This window comes from Petaurus breviceps, unplaced genomic scaffold, assembly GCF_028583685.1.
Source record: "Petaurus breviceps papuanus isolate PSGF00001 unplaced genomic scaffold, PetGlider_PUasm1.0 207, whole genome shotgun sequence".
Classification (NCBI taxonomy): domain Eukaryota; kingdom Metazoa; phylum Chordata; class Mammalia; order Diprotodontia; family Petauridae; genus Petaurus; species Petaurus breviceps.
The window spans coordinates 33,133,900-33,152,457 of record NW_027185850.1 but is presented as its reverse complement, the minus strand read 5'-3'; the positions used below and the strand labels follow the sequence as shown (position 1 = coordinate 33,152,457).

The 18,558-nt window shown below is 43.1% G+C and overlaps 1 protein-coding gene across 2 annotated transcripts in view; it reads right to left on the bottom strand.

Moving 5' to 3' along the window:
• The window catches only part of LOC138165089 (transforming growth factor beta receptor type 3-like), a 229,333-nt gene that overhangs the window by 133,772 nt on the left and 77,003 nt on the right, over positions 1-18,558 (bottom strand). Inside the window, exon 3 of one of the 2 annotated variants that reach the window (XM_069093236.1) lies at positions 7,876-8,060. In XM_069093236.1, coding sequence (XP_068949337.1) covers positions 7,876-8,060 — 185 coding nt within the window. Of the gene's footprint in view, positions 1-7,875; positions 8,063-18,558 lie in introns of both variants that reach the window. The other variant, XM_069093237.1, reaches the window with a different exon arrangement.

Here is an 18,558-nt window from a genome sequence, read left to right as displayed (position 1 = left end):
GAGAGAGAGAGAGAGAGAGAGAGAGAGAGAGAGAGAGAGAGAGAGAGAGAGAGAGAGAGAGAGAGAGAGAGAGAGAGAGAGAATTGGTTAACTGCATGAACAACCTCTCAGAGTAAACAGCTGATCAGGTCAAACAAAGCCCATACCACTTCAAAGGAAGGTCAAAAGAGAAAATCTGATTCCAGTAAACAAAATCACAGCCACTCTAGCAACTAATGAAAGTGTTTGCAGCAAACAAACCTCTGGTGTTGCTATCGTTGTTTCTAGACACAGGGGAAACATCACAAAAACTGAGCTCTCTAGGCCAATGGAAGGTGATGGATGATGGCTGCATTTGACTTTCTAAGTCAAGGGGGCAATGAGGAGTTGATTTTTATAATGATAAAAAAGCTAATATTTGCTCCCCACCCCCAGCCCCTTTGTCCTCTATGAAAAAAAAATCTGCTTTTTCTTAGTTGTTTATACTTTTCTGCTCTCTTGTTGCCAGAGAGTCTTTTCTCCAGTTTCCTGCTCATTTTCAGGGAAGCTGTTTCCAAAGGCAATGATTACAAACAGGAGGTGAGGCCCACAGATGTAATATACTCTATACAAATATAGGTTGATGATGTCCTTAGGAGAGCCCAGAAGTGACGCCAACATCACACACAACCTTGGTACCAAGCTTTATTTATAGGCTGCCATAAAGCACATCTCTTATTTAAACTATCTACTTGCCGATACAACTTCTGCCTGACAATTTCCTTACCAGCTGACACTAGTTATTATTTTGAGGCACACTCCTGAGCACCTATTCACCTGGGAGAATAAAGAATGGTGTGTGATACAGTGGAAAGGGGGCTGGATTTCAAATCTGGGGACCTGAGTGTGCATCTCAACTTGACCATTTACTAACATGGTGACCTTGAACAAGATATGACACCTGTGTAGACCTCAGTTTCCTTATCTGCAAAATAAAAGGGTTGGACCAGATGGCCTCTGACGTTCAATCCAGCCATAAATGCACAATTCTACAACGACAGGTGGGGCAGCTAGGTGTGCAAGTGGATAGAAGCCAGTCCTGCAGTGGGCAGGAGCTGACTTCAAATCTGACCTCGGACACTGACTAGCTCTGTGACTCTGGGCAAGTCACTTAAACTTGTTTGCCTCAGTTTCCTCATCTGTAAAATGAGCTGGAGAAGAAAATGGCGAACCACTCCAGTATCTTTGTCAAGAAAACCCCAAATGGGGTCACAAAGAGCCAGCTATGAACACCACCAACAACAATGATCACAGATATGGATTAAAAAAAACCTTTTTTTTTAAACTAAATAGTAGAAATAAGTTCTTTGAGGGCAAGGACTATGTCACTTTTTAAAATTTTCAATGTTTGGCACATAATAGTCACTTAATAAATGCTGATTAATTGACTGACTGGTCAATCTACAAATAATCCTCAAAATAAATGAATTCCATTTCCTGCATGGATCAATAATAGTATATCCATAAAAAGAAGTCATCCACAGAGAACAACAAAAAGTCAGGCCAGGTGACCAGGGAGGGGGAAGGGGAGGCAGTACGGGCAATAGTAAAGAAGGCCAATGCAAATTTTATGGATTCAATAGAATTTTGGCAGACTTGATGAATTTTGAAAACTATTTGCAGGGCTGCAATGATATTATATTTCCATGTTCACATACACAGGAAGTAAAAGATATTTAATACTTTTTTCACTGTTGTACTAGGATTCTCTCCATCTATCCCCCACCTTTTATCCATAAATAAATGCTTCCTTTTTTTCCATTCCCTGTGCTGTCCCTGGCCTTCTGGCACCTTTGCCCTCTCTCTCACTTTCTCTCTCTCTCTCTCTCTCATATATGTATGCATTTATGTATGGATGGATTGGCAAAACATATGATTTTGTGTCTCTACTGGATGGCTGAGTCACAGGACTGATGGGATTTCCAAAGGTCATTTGGTATATTGTCTCAATTTTAAAAAGTGATGGGCCACAACCATTCACTTCTTATAGGTCTTTAGGGAAGGAAATTTCCCAATTTCCTTTGGTAGCTCAGCACCACAAATGGGAACCATTCCTAGTGTCTAACTCAATTTTTTAATATACATATTCCAAAATACTAGAAAAAGCATCACTTCTGACACTGTTTTCAACAATACCTTTGGGAAATCTCATTGCTTTCCCCTTCTGACCAGTCCTTTCAAAAACCTTTCTCCACAGAAGACATCTACTACTAATTTTGCACGTGTGCACACACACACAAACACACAAACATACAACATATCTCATGTCTGTCCCCTGTTTTATACTCCCATAGCCACCACCTTATAGTTCAAGCTCTCACCTTTTACCTAGTCCAGGGGAACCTTCAGCCTTGAGGCCATATGTGGCCGTCTAGGTACTCAAGGATGGCCCCCCTTTGACCCAATCCAAACTTCGAAGAATAAAATCCCCTTAATAAAAGGATTTGTTCTGGGGCGGCTAGGTGGTTCAGTGAGTAAAGCACCACCCTGGAGTCAGGAGGACCCAAGTTCAGTTCGGTTCCGGCCTCAGACACTTAACACCCACCCACACACGCACATACACACACACACACACACACACACAACTAGCTGTGTAACCTCGGGCAAGTTAACCCCAATCGCCCTCCAAAAGGGAAAATATAATAATAATAATAAAAGGATTTGTTCTGTAAAACCTGGACTCAGTCAAAAGGCCACAACTGAGGACCTAGAAGGCCACGTGCAGCCTTGAGGCCACAGGTTCCCCACCCCTGATCTAGTCTAATACAACAGCCTAATTGGACTCCCCCAATCTCCAGTCTCCCCAGTTTTCTTCTCCAATTAATCCTTTACATAAGGGCCAAAACAATCTTTTTAGTACATAGGAGAAGCAACATGGCATGACAGGTAACCTCCTCCTTACTGCTACTACCTTCCCTCTGCAGATTCTTAATAAATGTTTATTGAATGAATGATGTCTCTCCCATTAAACTATAAGCTCCTTGAGAGCAGGAACTATTTGGATCCCCATTGCTCAGGCATAGGACCTGGCACACAGGCCACACATACACATACACACACACACGCTTACTGACTGATATGCTAAACCTGGGATAGAAAGATTTGGGTTCAAATTCTTCCTCAGACACTTTCTAAGTTATGTGATGACTAACTAACAACTTTAATTGAGCCTATCTGCCTTGGTGATGGAAACTGTAATTGTATCAACTCCCTTCCGGTGCCAAGGTGAAGCTCACATGAGAAAATGTGGGTAAAACACTTTGAAAATGTAAAGCCCTATATAAAAGTCAGTTACCATTGTCATCAGGTCCCTCCCCTGCTCACAAACTTCCCATGGCTCCCTATGGCCCCTAGGTTAAAATACAAATTCCTAAATGTGGCTTTCAAAGTCCTCCACGGACTCCAACTATTTTTTTCAGATTTATTTCACATTATTACTCCCCATCCCATCCCGTACATTCTAGTCACTCTAAATGATTTCCTTCCCTGACGGCAGACATTTGCACTGACCATTCTTCACCCCACCCCATTAAAGGACTCCCATCTCCTCCCTCACTCTAGGAATCCTAGCCTGTCTCTGAGGTTCCTCTCAGGGACCACCTCCTCTGTGTAGATTTCCCTGATTCCAATACCCCAAAATGTTCTTCTCTTCAAATAATCCTACAGCATTCTGGATGACTTTCTCATTAGCTCCCTACTTTGTATTTTGTAATATGTATACATCATGCATGTATGCCTACACAAACACACAAAAACACTTGAATATAATTGGGCAGCTAAGTAGAACAGGGTATTAATAATGCTGGATTTGGAGTCAGGAAGATCTGAGTTCAAATCCTGACTCAGACACTCACTAGCTGTGTGATCATGGGTAGAGAGAGGCACATAATCTCTCTCTGCCTTAGTTTCCTCATCTGTAAAATTAGATAGAAAAGAAAATGGCAAGCCACTCCAGTACCTTTGCTAAGAAAACCCAAATGGGGGCAGCTAGGTGAGGCAGTGAATAGAGCACTGGCCCTAGAGTTTGGAGGACCTGAGTTCAAATCCCGACTCAGACACTTGACAATTAACTAGCTGTATGGCCTTGGGCAAGTCACTTAACCCCAACTGCTTTGCTTTCCTCCCCTCCAAAAAAAAAAAAACAAACAAAAGAAAACCCAAATGGAGTCATGAAGAGTTGGACAGAACTAAATAAAAACATTATTCTTACAAACCCCTTGATGACAGGAACATTTTGTCTTTCCATTTCTAGAACCCAGCCCAAAGAAGGACTGGTACTCAATTAAACTCAAGTGTCAGGCAGCAACAGATTTCACTTAGTACACTAAGATAAACACCTGAGTGGGCAAGCCCTCCAGTCCTTTCTTGAAATGTTTTCCTTTCTCTACAGCAATTGATCTGAATTTATTTTCAGTGTAAATACAAGCGCTGCACAATTTAACACCAAGATTGCCGGGCCTTGGCCCTGTGAGCTGGGACAATTGTTTCTTAATCTCTCTGAATGAAACATCCATAAAGAAGCAATTACTGGGTGTCTTCCTAGCCCTCACTAAGAGCTGCATTTCCTTACCCTTCTCCCCCCTACACATTCTCTCCTCTCCCTCAAAGTGGAGAAGGAAAGATGTGGTCCAAGGAGAAAGGAATGAGAGTTGACATTTGTTGCTGCAGCTGTGGAAGGGCCCCAAAAGAATCAGGAGTAGTAATTTACAACATATTGGGGTGAGCTAAATAATCCTACTCTGAAGACAGCCAAATCTGCACACTATTTTCCAGATCAAAATCTATTTTCTCTGCTTTGCCCTCCCCATTCCTGCCCAAAGGGGAGGAGAAGGAGAAGGAGGAAGGAAGAAGAGGAGGAGGAAGGCATATAAGTCATACTAAATAAATGGTTTGGGAAACTGTCCAGCTCTAACCAAAAGAAAGGTCAATAAGAAATGGTTTTCAGGGGAAAAAAAGTTTTTCCTAATCATTAGTGTGAACAGAGGAGCTATGTGGTTTAGTGGATAGAAGGCTGGGCCTGGAGTCAGGAAGACCAGAGTTCAAATCCAGCCTCAACAACTTACTAGCTGCGTGCCCCTGGGAAAGTCACTTAACCCTGTCTGCCTCAATTTCCTCATCTGTAAAATTAGCTGGAAAAGGAAATGACAAACCACTCTGGTGTCTTTGCCAAGAAAACCTCAAATGGGGTCATGGAGAGCTGGACACAACAAAACAACCACAAAGTGTGAGCATGGATTGTGTGGTTTCTCTTTCCCTGAAGATGTGATAACATTTCAGACACATCTGATGAGCCATTTAAATAACAGAGGAGAATAGCACCCAGCATATATCAGGTGCTTACTAAATGTTCACTGGCAGACCAGTGGATTGATGAAGAAACAGACTGGCTCAAACATCTCCTTCCAAAGCTTTCCTAATCCCCACCACTCCCTTTTAAAGCTAATAGCAAACATCTATATAGCCCTTACTATGTGCCAGGGACTGTGCTAAGCTCTTCAACAGTGATTATCTCATGTGATCCTTAAAACAATCCTGGATGGTAGGTGCTATTATTATCCCCATTTTACAGATGGGGAAAACAGAAACAAACAGAGGCCATGTGCCCAAGGCCACATAGCTAGTAAGTTTCTGAGGCAGGATCTGAATTCAGATCTTCCTGCTTCCAAGCCCAACTCTCAATTCACTGTACCATCTATCCAATGATGCCTCCTTTCTTTGAAGGTAAGTTCCTTGAGGGCAAAGACTGTTTCACTTTGGTCTTTTTATCTCCAGCACTTACTACACAGTGCCTAGCACACAGAAAGAGCATAATAAATGCTACTTGGTTGACTGAGGGATAAGGAAACCCATTCTGTCAAATATACTAATTCACCCTAATCTATATCAAGTCAGAAAGATTAAAAGATGAGGCTATTTCCACCCCTAGATGACAACCATTTTCCTACAGCTCCCCTGGAATACAATAGCTCAGAAACATATTATAGCAGGGATTCTTAAACTGGGGTCTATTGCATTGTATTAGGTTATTGTAATGTTAATGGGATTTAAGATCTTCCTGCCCATTAATAGACTTCACAGGGAGCCCATTAAGGGAAGCTTGCTTAGGGGAGGCTTGCTTGTAGGAAGACTTTCACACCTCTTGTTAAATTCTAATTAGGCACTGAGTCATGAGGGTTGTGATGCCCTCTGGCTCTAAAAAGGGTGTCTATAGATATAGATATAGATATATGTGTGTGTATGTGTGTGTGTGTGTGTGTGTGTGTATCACATACACTCTAAGGTTAGCATTTTGCTTTGGGGCTCACTCATTGGAAGAGTGTTCTTGTGACTTGACCAGATGAGACTCTGAGTAGCTGTTAATGAGTCTCCCACCCTTGGAAAGTCCAGATGTTAGTGCTTCCCTCTCTGGTAACTATACATGTATCAGACAGTTGGATCTGTCTGTTGATCTGTGCTAATTTCTCACACAGTTAGAAGCCCTGTCTGTTGGTTTTTATTTCTCTGTATTCTCTCTATTTTCTTTGTTTGGATTTTCTCTGAAGTTGAGGGTACTGATTTTTCCCCTGAACTAATGAATGTAATTAAAAAAAACTGCTGATCCCTTGAACAGCTATCTTTCCTCATCAAGCAGATCTAAGAACCTGTGCTAGCAGCCATCCTGAGTATGCCAGTGTGATTGCTGTTACAAGTATGCCGATAGATTTAAAGAGGTCCGTGAACTTAGATGGAGGGAAGGGGGGGGGAGATCAGATCTTTATTTTCACTAACCTCTAACTGAAATTTAGCATTTCCTTCAAGTATAAATTTAATATACAAAACATAATTTTGAGAAGGAGTTATACACTTCACCATCACTGCCAAAGGAGTTCAATACACACACACACACACACACACAAAATTAGGAAGCCTTGATTTATAGGGAGATAGTGTGGCACAGAGGAAGGAAGGTCTTCCTTGGCTTCAGGAAGAACTAGAGCTGAATCCCACCCCTGACACTGGCTATGAAACCTCCCGAAAACCACTTGACTTCTTTCAGTCTCATCTGTAAAATGGTGATAATAATTCCTGTAGAACCTGCCTAGTGGGTCAACAAATAATGATCAGCTAGTCAATCACCAACCATTTATGAAGCCATGTGCTAGTGTCCCAGGCACAGTTCTAATATTCCCCTGTACTTGTAAGTCCCAGTTAGGCCCTGGAAGATACAAGAAGAATGAAATAACTCCGACTCTCAAGGCACTTATTTTCAAGCAGAGGATAAGTGTATACATATAAACACAGAAAGAATAAAATGAGATAATATAGGAAACATACTTTACAACCTTTTTTTTTTTTGCTTTTTGGAGGGGGGAAGGTAGGGCATTTGGGGTTAAGTGACTTGCCCAAGGTCACACGGCTAGTAAGTATTAAGTGTCTGAGGCTGGATTTGAACTCAGGTCCTCCTGACTCCAGGGCCAGTGAGAATTCTATTCACTGTGCCACCTACAACTTTACAACTTTCAAAAGTCATATAAGCATCATTTATTATTATTTTTATTGTTATTATAATAACTGTTGGCCAATGCCTCTGAAAGATGAACTTTTAAAGAAAAATCTTTCAGATACTGAGGCAGATTCCGAGTAATCACCATGGAGGAAGAATCTGAAGTTCAATGAGGCTTTTTGAAATGCTTTTCTATTTTTCTAGCACCCTCTTCCCCAGATCAGAACACAATTCCCCCTAAAGAACTTCTCATTCATATTGAAGTAACCCTGCTTCACCACAGCACTGGAAGGAAAACCCTCTAGTTAAAAAAAAAAATGGCTTGTTGGCTCATTAAAGGCGCAGTGGCTTTGGCGGTGAACACATTCACCTACCTCTCCCTCAGGCTGGCCAGGTCCTTCATCGGGATTCCGAAGATTCAGGATGTGTACCTCCTGGGGCAAACTGGTCGTACCCCGGCTCGCACAGCCAGACAAGACTGTGAAACTCTCCAACAGGGCTTGGACAGGGTGTGAGGAGTTGACAGGGGACAGCACACACTCTGTCCGAGGCACGGGACCTGCAGAGAGGAAAACAGCCAGAACTTACACATGCCACTCAGAAACATCAGAACTCATCCGAAAACATGCATCCTCCTGGCATTCAGATTCTTCCTCTTGAGTCCTCTGGCCACTGCCAACTTAGCTTAGACCCAGGGTGACAACGGAGGTTTATTATTTCCAACATTAAGAGAGAATGGCTAAACTATTTTTCTAAGAAACCAATATGTTTCATTTCTTTTGAGTGGTTTGTTTTTTTTAATCCCCTTTTGGCTCACAATACTCTGTAAAATTCCTCTGGGTAAGGACACTCCCCATTTGACATTTGCACAGGTCTCCTCCCAAACATCAAAAGAACCCCCACCTCCCTCTGGAAAGGATATTAAAAAACCACAAACACCTAGAACAAGTATATTTATTCATTGATTTAGATAATACATTCAAATTCATTCACTGGGCAAATACCGATTAAGTGCCTAATTCAATACACGGGCGTTCCACTGGTTCCCACAAAATATATAATGTGTGTGTGTGTGTGTGTGTGTGTGTGTGTGTGTGTGTGTACGTACAAATATATAAAAAGGCACAGAGGAGATTTCCAACCTGTGGGGACAATCTCTACAGGATAGTCACAGAGCAAAGATAAGGATCACACCAGGATGGGAAGGACTATATGGGTAGTGATTTAGTACCCAAAACCACACTGAAGAGATACATCACACCTCTGCTACAGGACTGCAGTATTAAAGAGTGAATTTCCCTCATGCCAAAGGGCCCCAAGTCTTCATGAGACTGATTGCCCAGGCACCCTCCCTCATTGCAGAAAGAACCCTAGCCCTCCCTATTCCCCGAGCTCTCTCCTAATTCATCCTTCCTAAAAACAACCTTGTTCCCCTATAGATGCCCCTCCTTCTCCTCTGCTTCCCCCTCTCTCTTCCCCACAACATTACCAGTTGTGCGGTCTTCCCATATCAGACTGCAAACTCCCTGAAAACAGGAACCATCTTATTTGACTGTACTGTCGCAAGAGCTTAGCATGGTGCCTAACATTGTAAGCACTTATCAAATGCTTATTGACAGACTGGCCTGTGGCCCACAATGATGAGGGCTTTGAGCATGTACAAACAGTCATTTCACTATCTCTGATTCTTCGTGACCCCATTTGGTGTTTTCATGGCAAGAATACTGGAGTGGGTTTGTTATTTCCTTCTCTGGCTAATTTTACAGATGGGAAACTGAGGCAAATGGGGGTATGTGATTTGCCCAGGATCACACAGCTAGGAAGTGTCTGAAACTGGATTTGAACTCTGGTCTTCATAACTCTAGGCCCTTCATTCTATCCTCTTCATCACCTAGCTGCCTTTTTTTGGGTGGAGGGGGGACGGGGACCACAGCAACTCTCAAAGCCTATGGAGGGGGATCATCTGCCTTGGTCGAGGGAGTACCTGCCCTGACAAAATCCCGTATCCCCACAGTGCTGAAGGTGCAGGACGAGAGCAGAAAGAACGCCAAATCTGAAGTCATTATGCCCGGGACTGAATCCTGCCTTTCCACTCAGAAAAATCTACCCTTTGGTGGATGTGGGAGATTTCACACACGCTTCTTTCTCATTCCACCAAGCACCAACCTCTTTTTTCACTGTGTTTGCACAACTGAATGTACTAGAAAGGCCTCTGTATCTATGTTTTGTTTGTTTAATTGGGAGGGTGGGGTTTTCAGGGCTGTCAATAGGGGGGATCCCCTGTATGGAAACTCCATCCAATGAAGAGTAGCAATCCATTTCTACCTTACAGATAGATGATCTATGTGACCTTGGGCAAGGTCCAAGGCTAAGGGGTCCCTGCATCTCTCTGCATCTCTGTTTCCTCCCCTATAAGATGATGGTGTTAAACTTGATGGTCTCCAAAATCCTGTCCAGCCCTAGATACACGTATGAACCTGAGGTCACATTCAGCTCAGGATTGAATTATGTTTCATCAGTCTCCCTTGTTGATGCTGCCCTCACTTCCAACGAAAATGCAATCCAGGTACCCAGTCATCACCAGCCCATTGTCTCAACACTATAAGCAGACACAGTGTTTTGCCAAGTCTATTTCAGAACTGACCAGAATTATCTAGACCGATAACAGCTATCTGGTTTATTCCATGAAGTATATGTCTTTTTCCAATACTCAGAGGCACCCTGTGTCATGTTGCTGGCTCTTTTTTGAGAGACAGCATGAGGTGGCAGAGAAACAGGGAATAGCAGCAGGAACCCAGCATGGTGGCAGAGTGAGCCTCCCTGAAGTGGGTCACTAGAACAAGGCAAACATTAACATAAGCAAACATTTCCCCCACAGCTCCCCAATCCACTCTCCTTTGCCAGGGCCCTTGGGAGGTCTGGTATGTCTGATGCCGGAGGGCTACAGAGAAAAGTTTCCCCCATGTAGCTCTGGTGCCTTCATGGGCTTGATGGGATCTCTGTGCTGAGCTGTGCATTTTCATCTTAATGCCATAAATTTGCCCATTATCCCATCCACACTAAATAAACAAATCAAGGCACAACCAGAAATATTTTATAGCTCAGACAAGCGCTTATCAGAACAAAAATCTAGACAGAGATTTACTATTTACATTGACCTAGCTGGTGCCTCCCTCCCCTCCTCTTCTCCCTCCCCCAGGAAATTCTTTATTTTCAATAAATTTTGGAACATTAGTAATAACTCATGTAAAAGAAGAGATGGGGTAACCAAAGAAATCTGGTGTAATAGATAGACCATTGGACTCGGAATGAGGAAGACCAAAGATTGAATTCTCACCTCAGACACTTACTAGTTGGGTGATGTTGGCCAAGTCATTTAACCTCAGTCTAATCATCTATAAAATAAAGCAGTTAGGGTTCATGGCTTCTTGGCTACCTTCTAGTTTCAAATCTATGGTCCCTCATTTTTTGTCTTGGTCTCTGTTACTATTGTAAGGACTTCTGGGTGTGAAAACTCCTTCCACAAAGGTGGGCCGGTGATTTACTGAATGCTTACAGTTTTAGAGGATTTTATGGAATACTAAAGGTTAAGCTTCTTGTCCATGTTCACATATAGCATTGTGTGCCATAGATTTGAATCCAGGTCTCACGGAGACACGGTGGACCTATCTACAGTATTATGTTACCTCTCAACCAGTTCCTTCAGAGTTGGATAATAAGATTTTATGAAAATTGTGAGAGGACAAGAGATTTTTTTTTTAATGCAAAGATTCGGGGGGTGGGGGGGATGATACAGGAAGGTGTTTAACTTGAATTCGGGGCTCTCTCCATGGCCTTGCTTTTTAAGAGTCCTGTCCCTGGGCATGGGTTTTCTTGCCCCAAGCATGGGATGAAAATAATGAGATGGGGAATCAGGGAGAAAGGAGGTAATTTTTATTGTGTGTGTGTGTGTTTAGTAACAACATCAACAAAATCAATCAACAAGTATTGATTAATCACCTTATTGGGCTAAGCACAAGAGGTATGAAGACAAAAGTGAAAGAAATACCCTCAAGTACTTCACATGTTATTGGGGGAGATCGCATGTACACAGAAAATTATATACCAAATATCTAATAATTAAAAGGTAGTTTGACTGGGTGAGGCACTAGCAGCTTAAGAGATCAGGAAAGGCCTCCTATAAAGAGGGTACTTAAGTTTTCTTAAAGTAAACTAGTTCTAAGATGTGGAGGTGAGGAAGGAAGAATTCCCAGCACAGGACCCAGCCTGAGCAAAGGCACTGGAGACGGAGACAGAAAAATCACCGGGACAAACAGTAATTAGTCCCATTTAGCTGGATCGTACACAGTCCAAATGAATGAGCAAATGAAATGTAGAATAAGGTCACAGAGAAATAAAAGCATAAACTCCAAACTACGTACACAGTGATCAAAGAACCCCTGGAGTCTTTTCAAGCTCAGAGATTCTGCTGGGGGGAGAGGGAGGAGAAAACAAATCCTGGGGGGCTGAATCGGTTATTTCATTGGTGTCATTGGGTGGAAACACCCTCTGGTGTCACGCGTCAGACAGCCTTCGATGGATAGGAAGGTTCTGGAAGAGAAGTTCTTAACCTTTTTTGGGGGAGGGAGGGGAGTCAGTCTAATGAAATACTCAAAAAATTTAAGTAAGGTAACCAACGAAACCAACTACACTGAAATACAGTTTATTATATATGTGTGTGTGTATACACACATACATGTATATTATATGCATATTCTTAACTGTGAACTTGTTTATATCTTATATATATTTTAAGCAAATTCACAGTTAAGAATATGCCAGTTGCCCAGAGCAGCCTATCCAGTGTTGGAGAAGCAGGACTAGAACCCAGGTCTTTCTGATTCCTCCATCCACACTATCTACTACGACCTGCACCAGCTTTTCCAAGAGTAACCTTAACTCCTTTTTTCGATGTTGCCTTCAGAGCTCTACTCTAGGTAACCCAGAAGGTATTGCTGCTGCTATCCTTCTGGCCACAGCTATGGTCCAGTGGCAGAGGGTCTCTCTCGGGCTCTTTCGTCCCTCTGCTCATTCTTTCTCAATACGAGATGATTTTCGTCCTTGTAGGTTCTCATTCTTTCCTCAAAGCTCTGCCCTCTCTTTCCTCGCCATCATCATCACTTGTTCCAAATCTTCAGCCCTACTTCGGAGAAGAGAAATGATCCTGAAATGAGGGAGGTGGCACTTCTGGTTGCTGAGCAACCAGTCCCATGGGGCTCCCCCCACCCCCAAAAGCTATCGAAGGCAGGAAATACACTTGTTTTTCTCCACTCTTCCTGAATACCACACATTGCCCTACACCTCTCCAGGTGGTATTTAGAATATTGCATTTTCCCACCCTCCCCCCAACACACACACACACACACACACACACACACACACACAAACACACACATATCCTGCTCTCAACCTCATCCTGTCTACTTTTGCTTTCCCTTACAGCAGTCCCCAGCTTCAGAACAGCCTCCACTTCTCCTGTGACCACATCCTGGTCCTGGGCACGCTTCAGACCCCCTCCTGCCCTGGGCCACACCTCCCAATGATGGCACTATGATTTGACCAAGAAGGTCCAGAACAATTCTTTTTTTTTTTTTTTGTGTCATGGAACACTTTGGCAGACTTGGTGAGGTCAATAGGCCCTTTTCTCAGAATCATGTTATTAAGCACATACATTACAATACATAAGATTAAGAAGGAAACCAATTCTATTAAAATAAAGTTGTAATTTTTTCCCATTCAAGTTCTCAGGCCCCCTGAAATCTATCCCCTGACCTCATAGACCAACATCTGGTCCAGAGGCAAGTCAAGCTCTTTATTCTATAAACACCAGTCTTCACTGAAGAACCCCTCAACATGGCAGAAAGTCTCTTCATTTTCACCAGCAAGGGTTTTTAGATGCCACAAGGCCAACCTCAGGAACTAAGAAAACCCGGTCCTACGTTCGCTGACGGGAGCACCCCCTTACCCGGAGGGCCGCAGAAGCTTCCTGACCAATCCCTGTTCAGCGTGGTTGCCCACATGTATAAGCGTGGGGATCAGTCCCAGGCTGTGGCTTCTGGGGCACAGCTGCCTCCTTCCCTCACACCCTTCCCTATCACAGGCTGCAGATCCTGATGGAAATCTTCTGAGTACGTGAATCACAGGATTTCAGAGCTGGAACCCAAAGAACCCCCCCCCCCAAGACCCAAGGCCACCTTGCCTGAGGCCCTTCAGTGAGAAGGAGCCCACTGACTCCCAGAGCAGCCTGATGTTTTAGGAGAGTTCTCATTATTGACATCAAGCCAAAACCAGCCTGCTTTAAACTTCTACCCATTGCTCCTGCTTCTGCTCTCTGCGGCCAAACACTCTCTCCTCTATACGACAACCCTCCAGACAATTATCATTACTGTCACTAAGCATTTATTAAGCACCTACTATGTGCCAGGCAGGGTGCAAAGTGCTGGGGATACACAGAAAGGCTTTTGCCTCTTCTCCAGGCTAAATGGCCCCGGTTCCTCCAACCCATCTTCGGTGGCCTACACCATCTTGGATGACCTCTTCTGGGCAGTCTCTAGTTTCTCGATGTCCTGCCTCAAATGTGACCCAAAGTACACCGAACTCCAGATGTGATCTGACCAGGACAGAATACAAAACTGCCACCCCCTTACCCTTGACTTTGCCACTCATGACCCAAGTGACATCAGGAATAATGACAGCTGGCATTTATATAGTGCTCTTAACTTTCCAAAGCACTTCACATAGAGGATCTCATTCTATCCCTCCCCACAATGCTGGGAGGTGGGTGCTATGGTCATCTCCATTTTTACAGATAAGGAAATTGAGGCACAGAGAGATTAAGCAAGTTGCCAGGGAATCAGACAACTTACAAGTGTCTTGAGACAGAATCTGAACCCATGTCTTTCTGATGCCCAGTCCTGGAGCTCTGGGCACTATGGTGCCAATCTACCTGCCATCTCAATGAGCCTGCTTCTTCCTCTGGAAAATGGGCCTCTGGGGCCCTTTCAGCTTGCACTGACGACCTCTCTAATCCTATGACCTTCTGAACAGAGAGCCTTATTTTGTCTTTTTCATTTTCTTCTGGAGGCTTTACTTCCTGCACCAAATCTTCACGTTCCTAACACTCTGACTCAGGAAAGCCAATTAGCGACAGGCTGTGCTGTTGGAGGAGACACTCACCCAAGGGACCACGTTTTTACCTTTCTTTATATTTCCCAATGCTACCCCCAACTAAAATCGCATCTTTTACCATTAGCCTTTCCCAGACCCTCTGAATTCTAGTGCCTTCTCCCTCTTATTTTCTGTTCATGCTGTATATAGCTTGTTTGTATATATTTGTTCCCCTGTTGTCAACCCCATTAGATTGTAAGCTTCTTGTGGGCAAGGGCTGTCTTCTGCCTCTTTCTGTAGGTGCACAGTACCTGGAACATAGTAGGCACTTAATAAATGTTTTTTTTTTTAATTGCTAGCACAGTGTTTAGCAAACAGTAGGAACTTAATAGATGTTTGTTGACTCTAAATGCCCCTCTCTCAGTCTTTCTGATGCCAGAAAGTGGCATCTCTTTTCACTATGCCATGATGATTCTCTCTCCCCTTGTCTACCTCCCCAACAAATGCAATAAGGAAATAGAAAAACAGGCCTCTCTCCCTTTTGTTCCGGTCTTTTAGATCCAAAGCAGGCTTCCACCCTCAGCCAGGAGCACCGCCCATTTCTTAGGGTGGATTACAGACCAGCCCTGAGCCTGGATAGAATCCAGAAGGAAGGTTTTTTTGGGGGGTGGAAAGGGGGAAATTGATGCCATTGCTGCCCACACTTTAAACCTAATCCTTCCTACAAGAAGAGATTAATATCCCACCTTTTATAACAGAATAAAATCATCTGGGGGAGAACCACTGTCCAATGAGAGGGAAAGCATTAAGTCATTTTCAGATTCGATAAATATGATCCTTAAGCATTCTGAATGCAGATGCATGCCAAGCTAATACAAACATCTGGTACCTATTCTGCCTAATTTTCAGCCCTCTGATTTCCCATATTACCCAAGATATTAATGAGGAACGTGTGTTCAGCTATAACAAATGTAATCATGAGGCAAGGGAGGAGGAAAGGTAATCATATAACTTGGGACCAACCCGTAACATTCAGGGATTTTATTCAAACAACAACATTGGCTAATGTAGTTTCTCTTATGGCCCCAGAGGGAATTCTGCAATGCTGTCAGCTGCAAAGAGGGACAAACTCCCACAGACTGTGCGATTCAGCCCCCTCAGCCTCCTTTTCTGCTTTTGAGCTGAAAATCCCTCTGGCCCCCATGGGATGCTGGAATCTACACCAAGAAGGACCCAACAGTTTCTCATCCAACGACACTGTCTAACTCTAATTGGCTTTCATGAGATGGAATTTTAGGAACACGGGGATTTGGTGGAAAAATAAAAACTCTAGTAGAAAATGAAAAAGACAAAAAACACACCTGGAAAGGGTTGGGCTGAGAAGTCCCTGGGGGTATACATACTCCATGTGCTCATGTTTGGAAGGTCTCAAATTACACTTCAGCAGTTGTACAACCCATCTGGGATGGAGCTTGGGAATGTCCCACTTTTAAACCATAAAAGGATCCCCCTCTGCCCCTCCTCCTCCATCCCCCACTGATATTTTTCAAAGATATAAAGCATAGGCAGAATGGTGCTAGCTAGCCATGACAGGGAAATGAAAGGTGGAATATTCCTGAATCTTGCAGCATCCATTTCCAGGAAAGACGTAGTGGGAAGTTTCAGTGAAGCAGCTTCTTAGAAGTACCCTTATCACCTGCTTCTCTCCTCCGCCCTCTTAGCTTCCACTATCTGAACCCAAAACCATTCTCTTGATTCACCACCCCCCCCCTTCCAAGAAGTCAAGTATTGATATGTATTACCATTATATGGAAACCAATGTGTGACTGTGTTTATAAACTTTTCTGCTGTGTTTTTAAATGCTAAGAATGAAAAGAGCAGAGCCACTTTCAGAAACCGGCTTCTAAAACCACTAGAAATTGCTAAAATGATGTGTGATCTCTAGACAATCTGTTTTTTAAAAAATGCATTGACAACCTACATTTGCATGATTGTGCAAGTACACACACACACACACCAGCTGAGGAGGAGGAAAAAAAAACAAGAGTTTCAAAATTGGGGAATAGTGACCTTAAAAGGCAGGTTGCCAAAAGAAAGCTTATCCTGATTGGAAGGAGATTCTCCAGGCCTCTTTGGAAGGGCCAAGGTGCCTGCCCTAACTCTAAAGGGAAAGGGAGAAAAGAATAAGCAACAGGGAAAAAGAACTTTAATTAGTGAGAACCAGTAAGCCCCCTTGCAAAGGCCCTCAAGGTTGAGGAAGAGAGTGTGCTTGGAGACAGAAAAAGTCACTAAAAAGATGTTTTCCAGGGACTTTATTTTCCTACGCCCCCCCCAAAAGGTTTGAGTTCATGATTTTGAGTTTATTCATAAAATGAAAGGCAGGAAGAAAGGAGACAATCAGGAACTCAACATTTTTAAAAATGAATGTTGACATAAAATATAGTTATTAAATTAAATAATAATAAAATGAAAACTATTTGAAATAAGATTCCATAGAAAGCACTTACTAATGTTCATTGATTGATTACTCCCCCAAAATGAAGGATTTTATGCAAAGTTCTATTATGAGGTCATTATAACTAACATGCTGATGATGGTTTGTGCAGGATAATTCACAAAGCCCAGCATCAGAGAAGTTTCTATCAGTGAGCACTGGCATTCGAAAAAGATAAGAAAGAAGACTTCAGGGTGCTCTTTGTTTATGTTAAAATGTTTCTAAATTCAAGATATTGAAATAGATGTAACTACATTAGCTTATTTTCACATGCATGAGGTAGGAGGACAGATATGGAATCTCTCGAGTCCTTTCCAATCCTATGATAGTAAAAGCATTTGTTTGGGGAATCAGGGCTTGTTGTTCTGCAGTATTTCTGATTCTTCATGACCCCATTTGGGGTTTTCTTGGAGAAGATACAGATGAAGAAAATGAGGCAAACAGGACTATGTGATTTATTTGCCCAGAGTCACGTAGCTACTGACTGACCGTCTGAGGCTAGATTTGCACTCAGGTCTTCCTGACTCCAGACCTGCTGCTTTATCCACTGTGCCACCTAGATGTCCCACGTTCAATCATTTTTCAGTTGTAACTGACTCCCTATGACCCCATGTAGGGTTTTCTCAGCAAAGATACTGGAATGGTTTGTCATTTCCTTCTCCGGTTCATTTTACAGATGAGGAAACTGAGGCAGCCAGGGTTAAGTGACTTGTCCAAGCTTTTACAGCTAGTAAATATCTTTTCTAGAGTGTCTTCCAACCCTCTGATAGAAAAAAAAAACATTGGTATTTTGGAGTTGGAGGACCTGGGTTTGAATCCCAGCTCTGCTCATTAACCTTTTGTACAGTCCTAGGTAACTCACCCAACTCTTAAGATGGGCATATCTGTAAAAGAAGGGTGCTCTCTACAGAAGCTTCCATGCCTTTAATCCTTTATTTCTCTTCATTTCTAAAACCCAGGTAGTAAAGGCAGGACCTGACTTATGCACAATGCTTTTGTCCATAGCCAATCCCACAAGAGCCCTGATTGGACACTCTTTCCTCTCTGAGCCCTGATACTAATATTCCCTTTAGGTCTGAGTCACCCCCCAACATGGACACGCCCTTCTGCAGGTATCAGCCTTTACCTCTGATACCCTCTGCCATCATCTGTGCCCACCAGTGACATGGGAGCCACTGGAGTCCTTGTCCAGTCCCCTCCAGCAACTCACTTACATGTGAATTATTGAAATACGATGTCTTCATAAACTGGTAACTGCCTTTAATTAGAGATATAGATGACAGACAGACAGAAAGATGAGATAGACAGACAGATAGATGCACAGACAGATGCAGAGATAGATAGATAGATGGACGGACGGACGGACAGACAGACAGACAGACAGACAGACAGACAGACAGACAGACAGACAGACAGA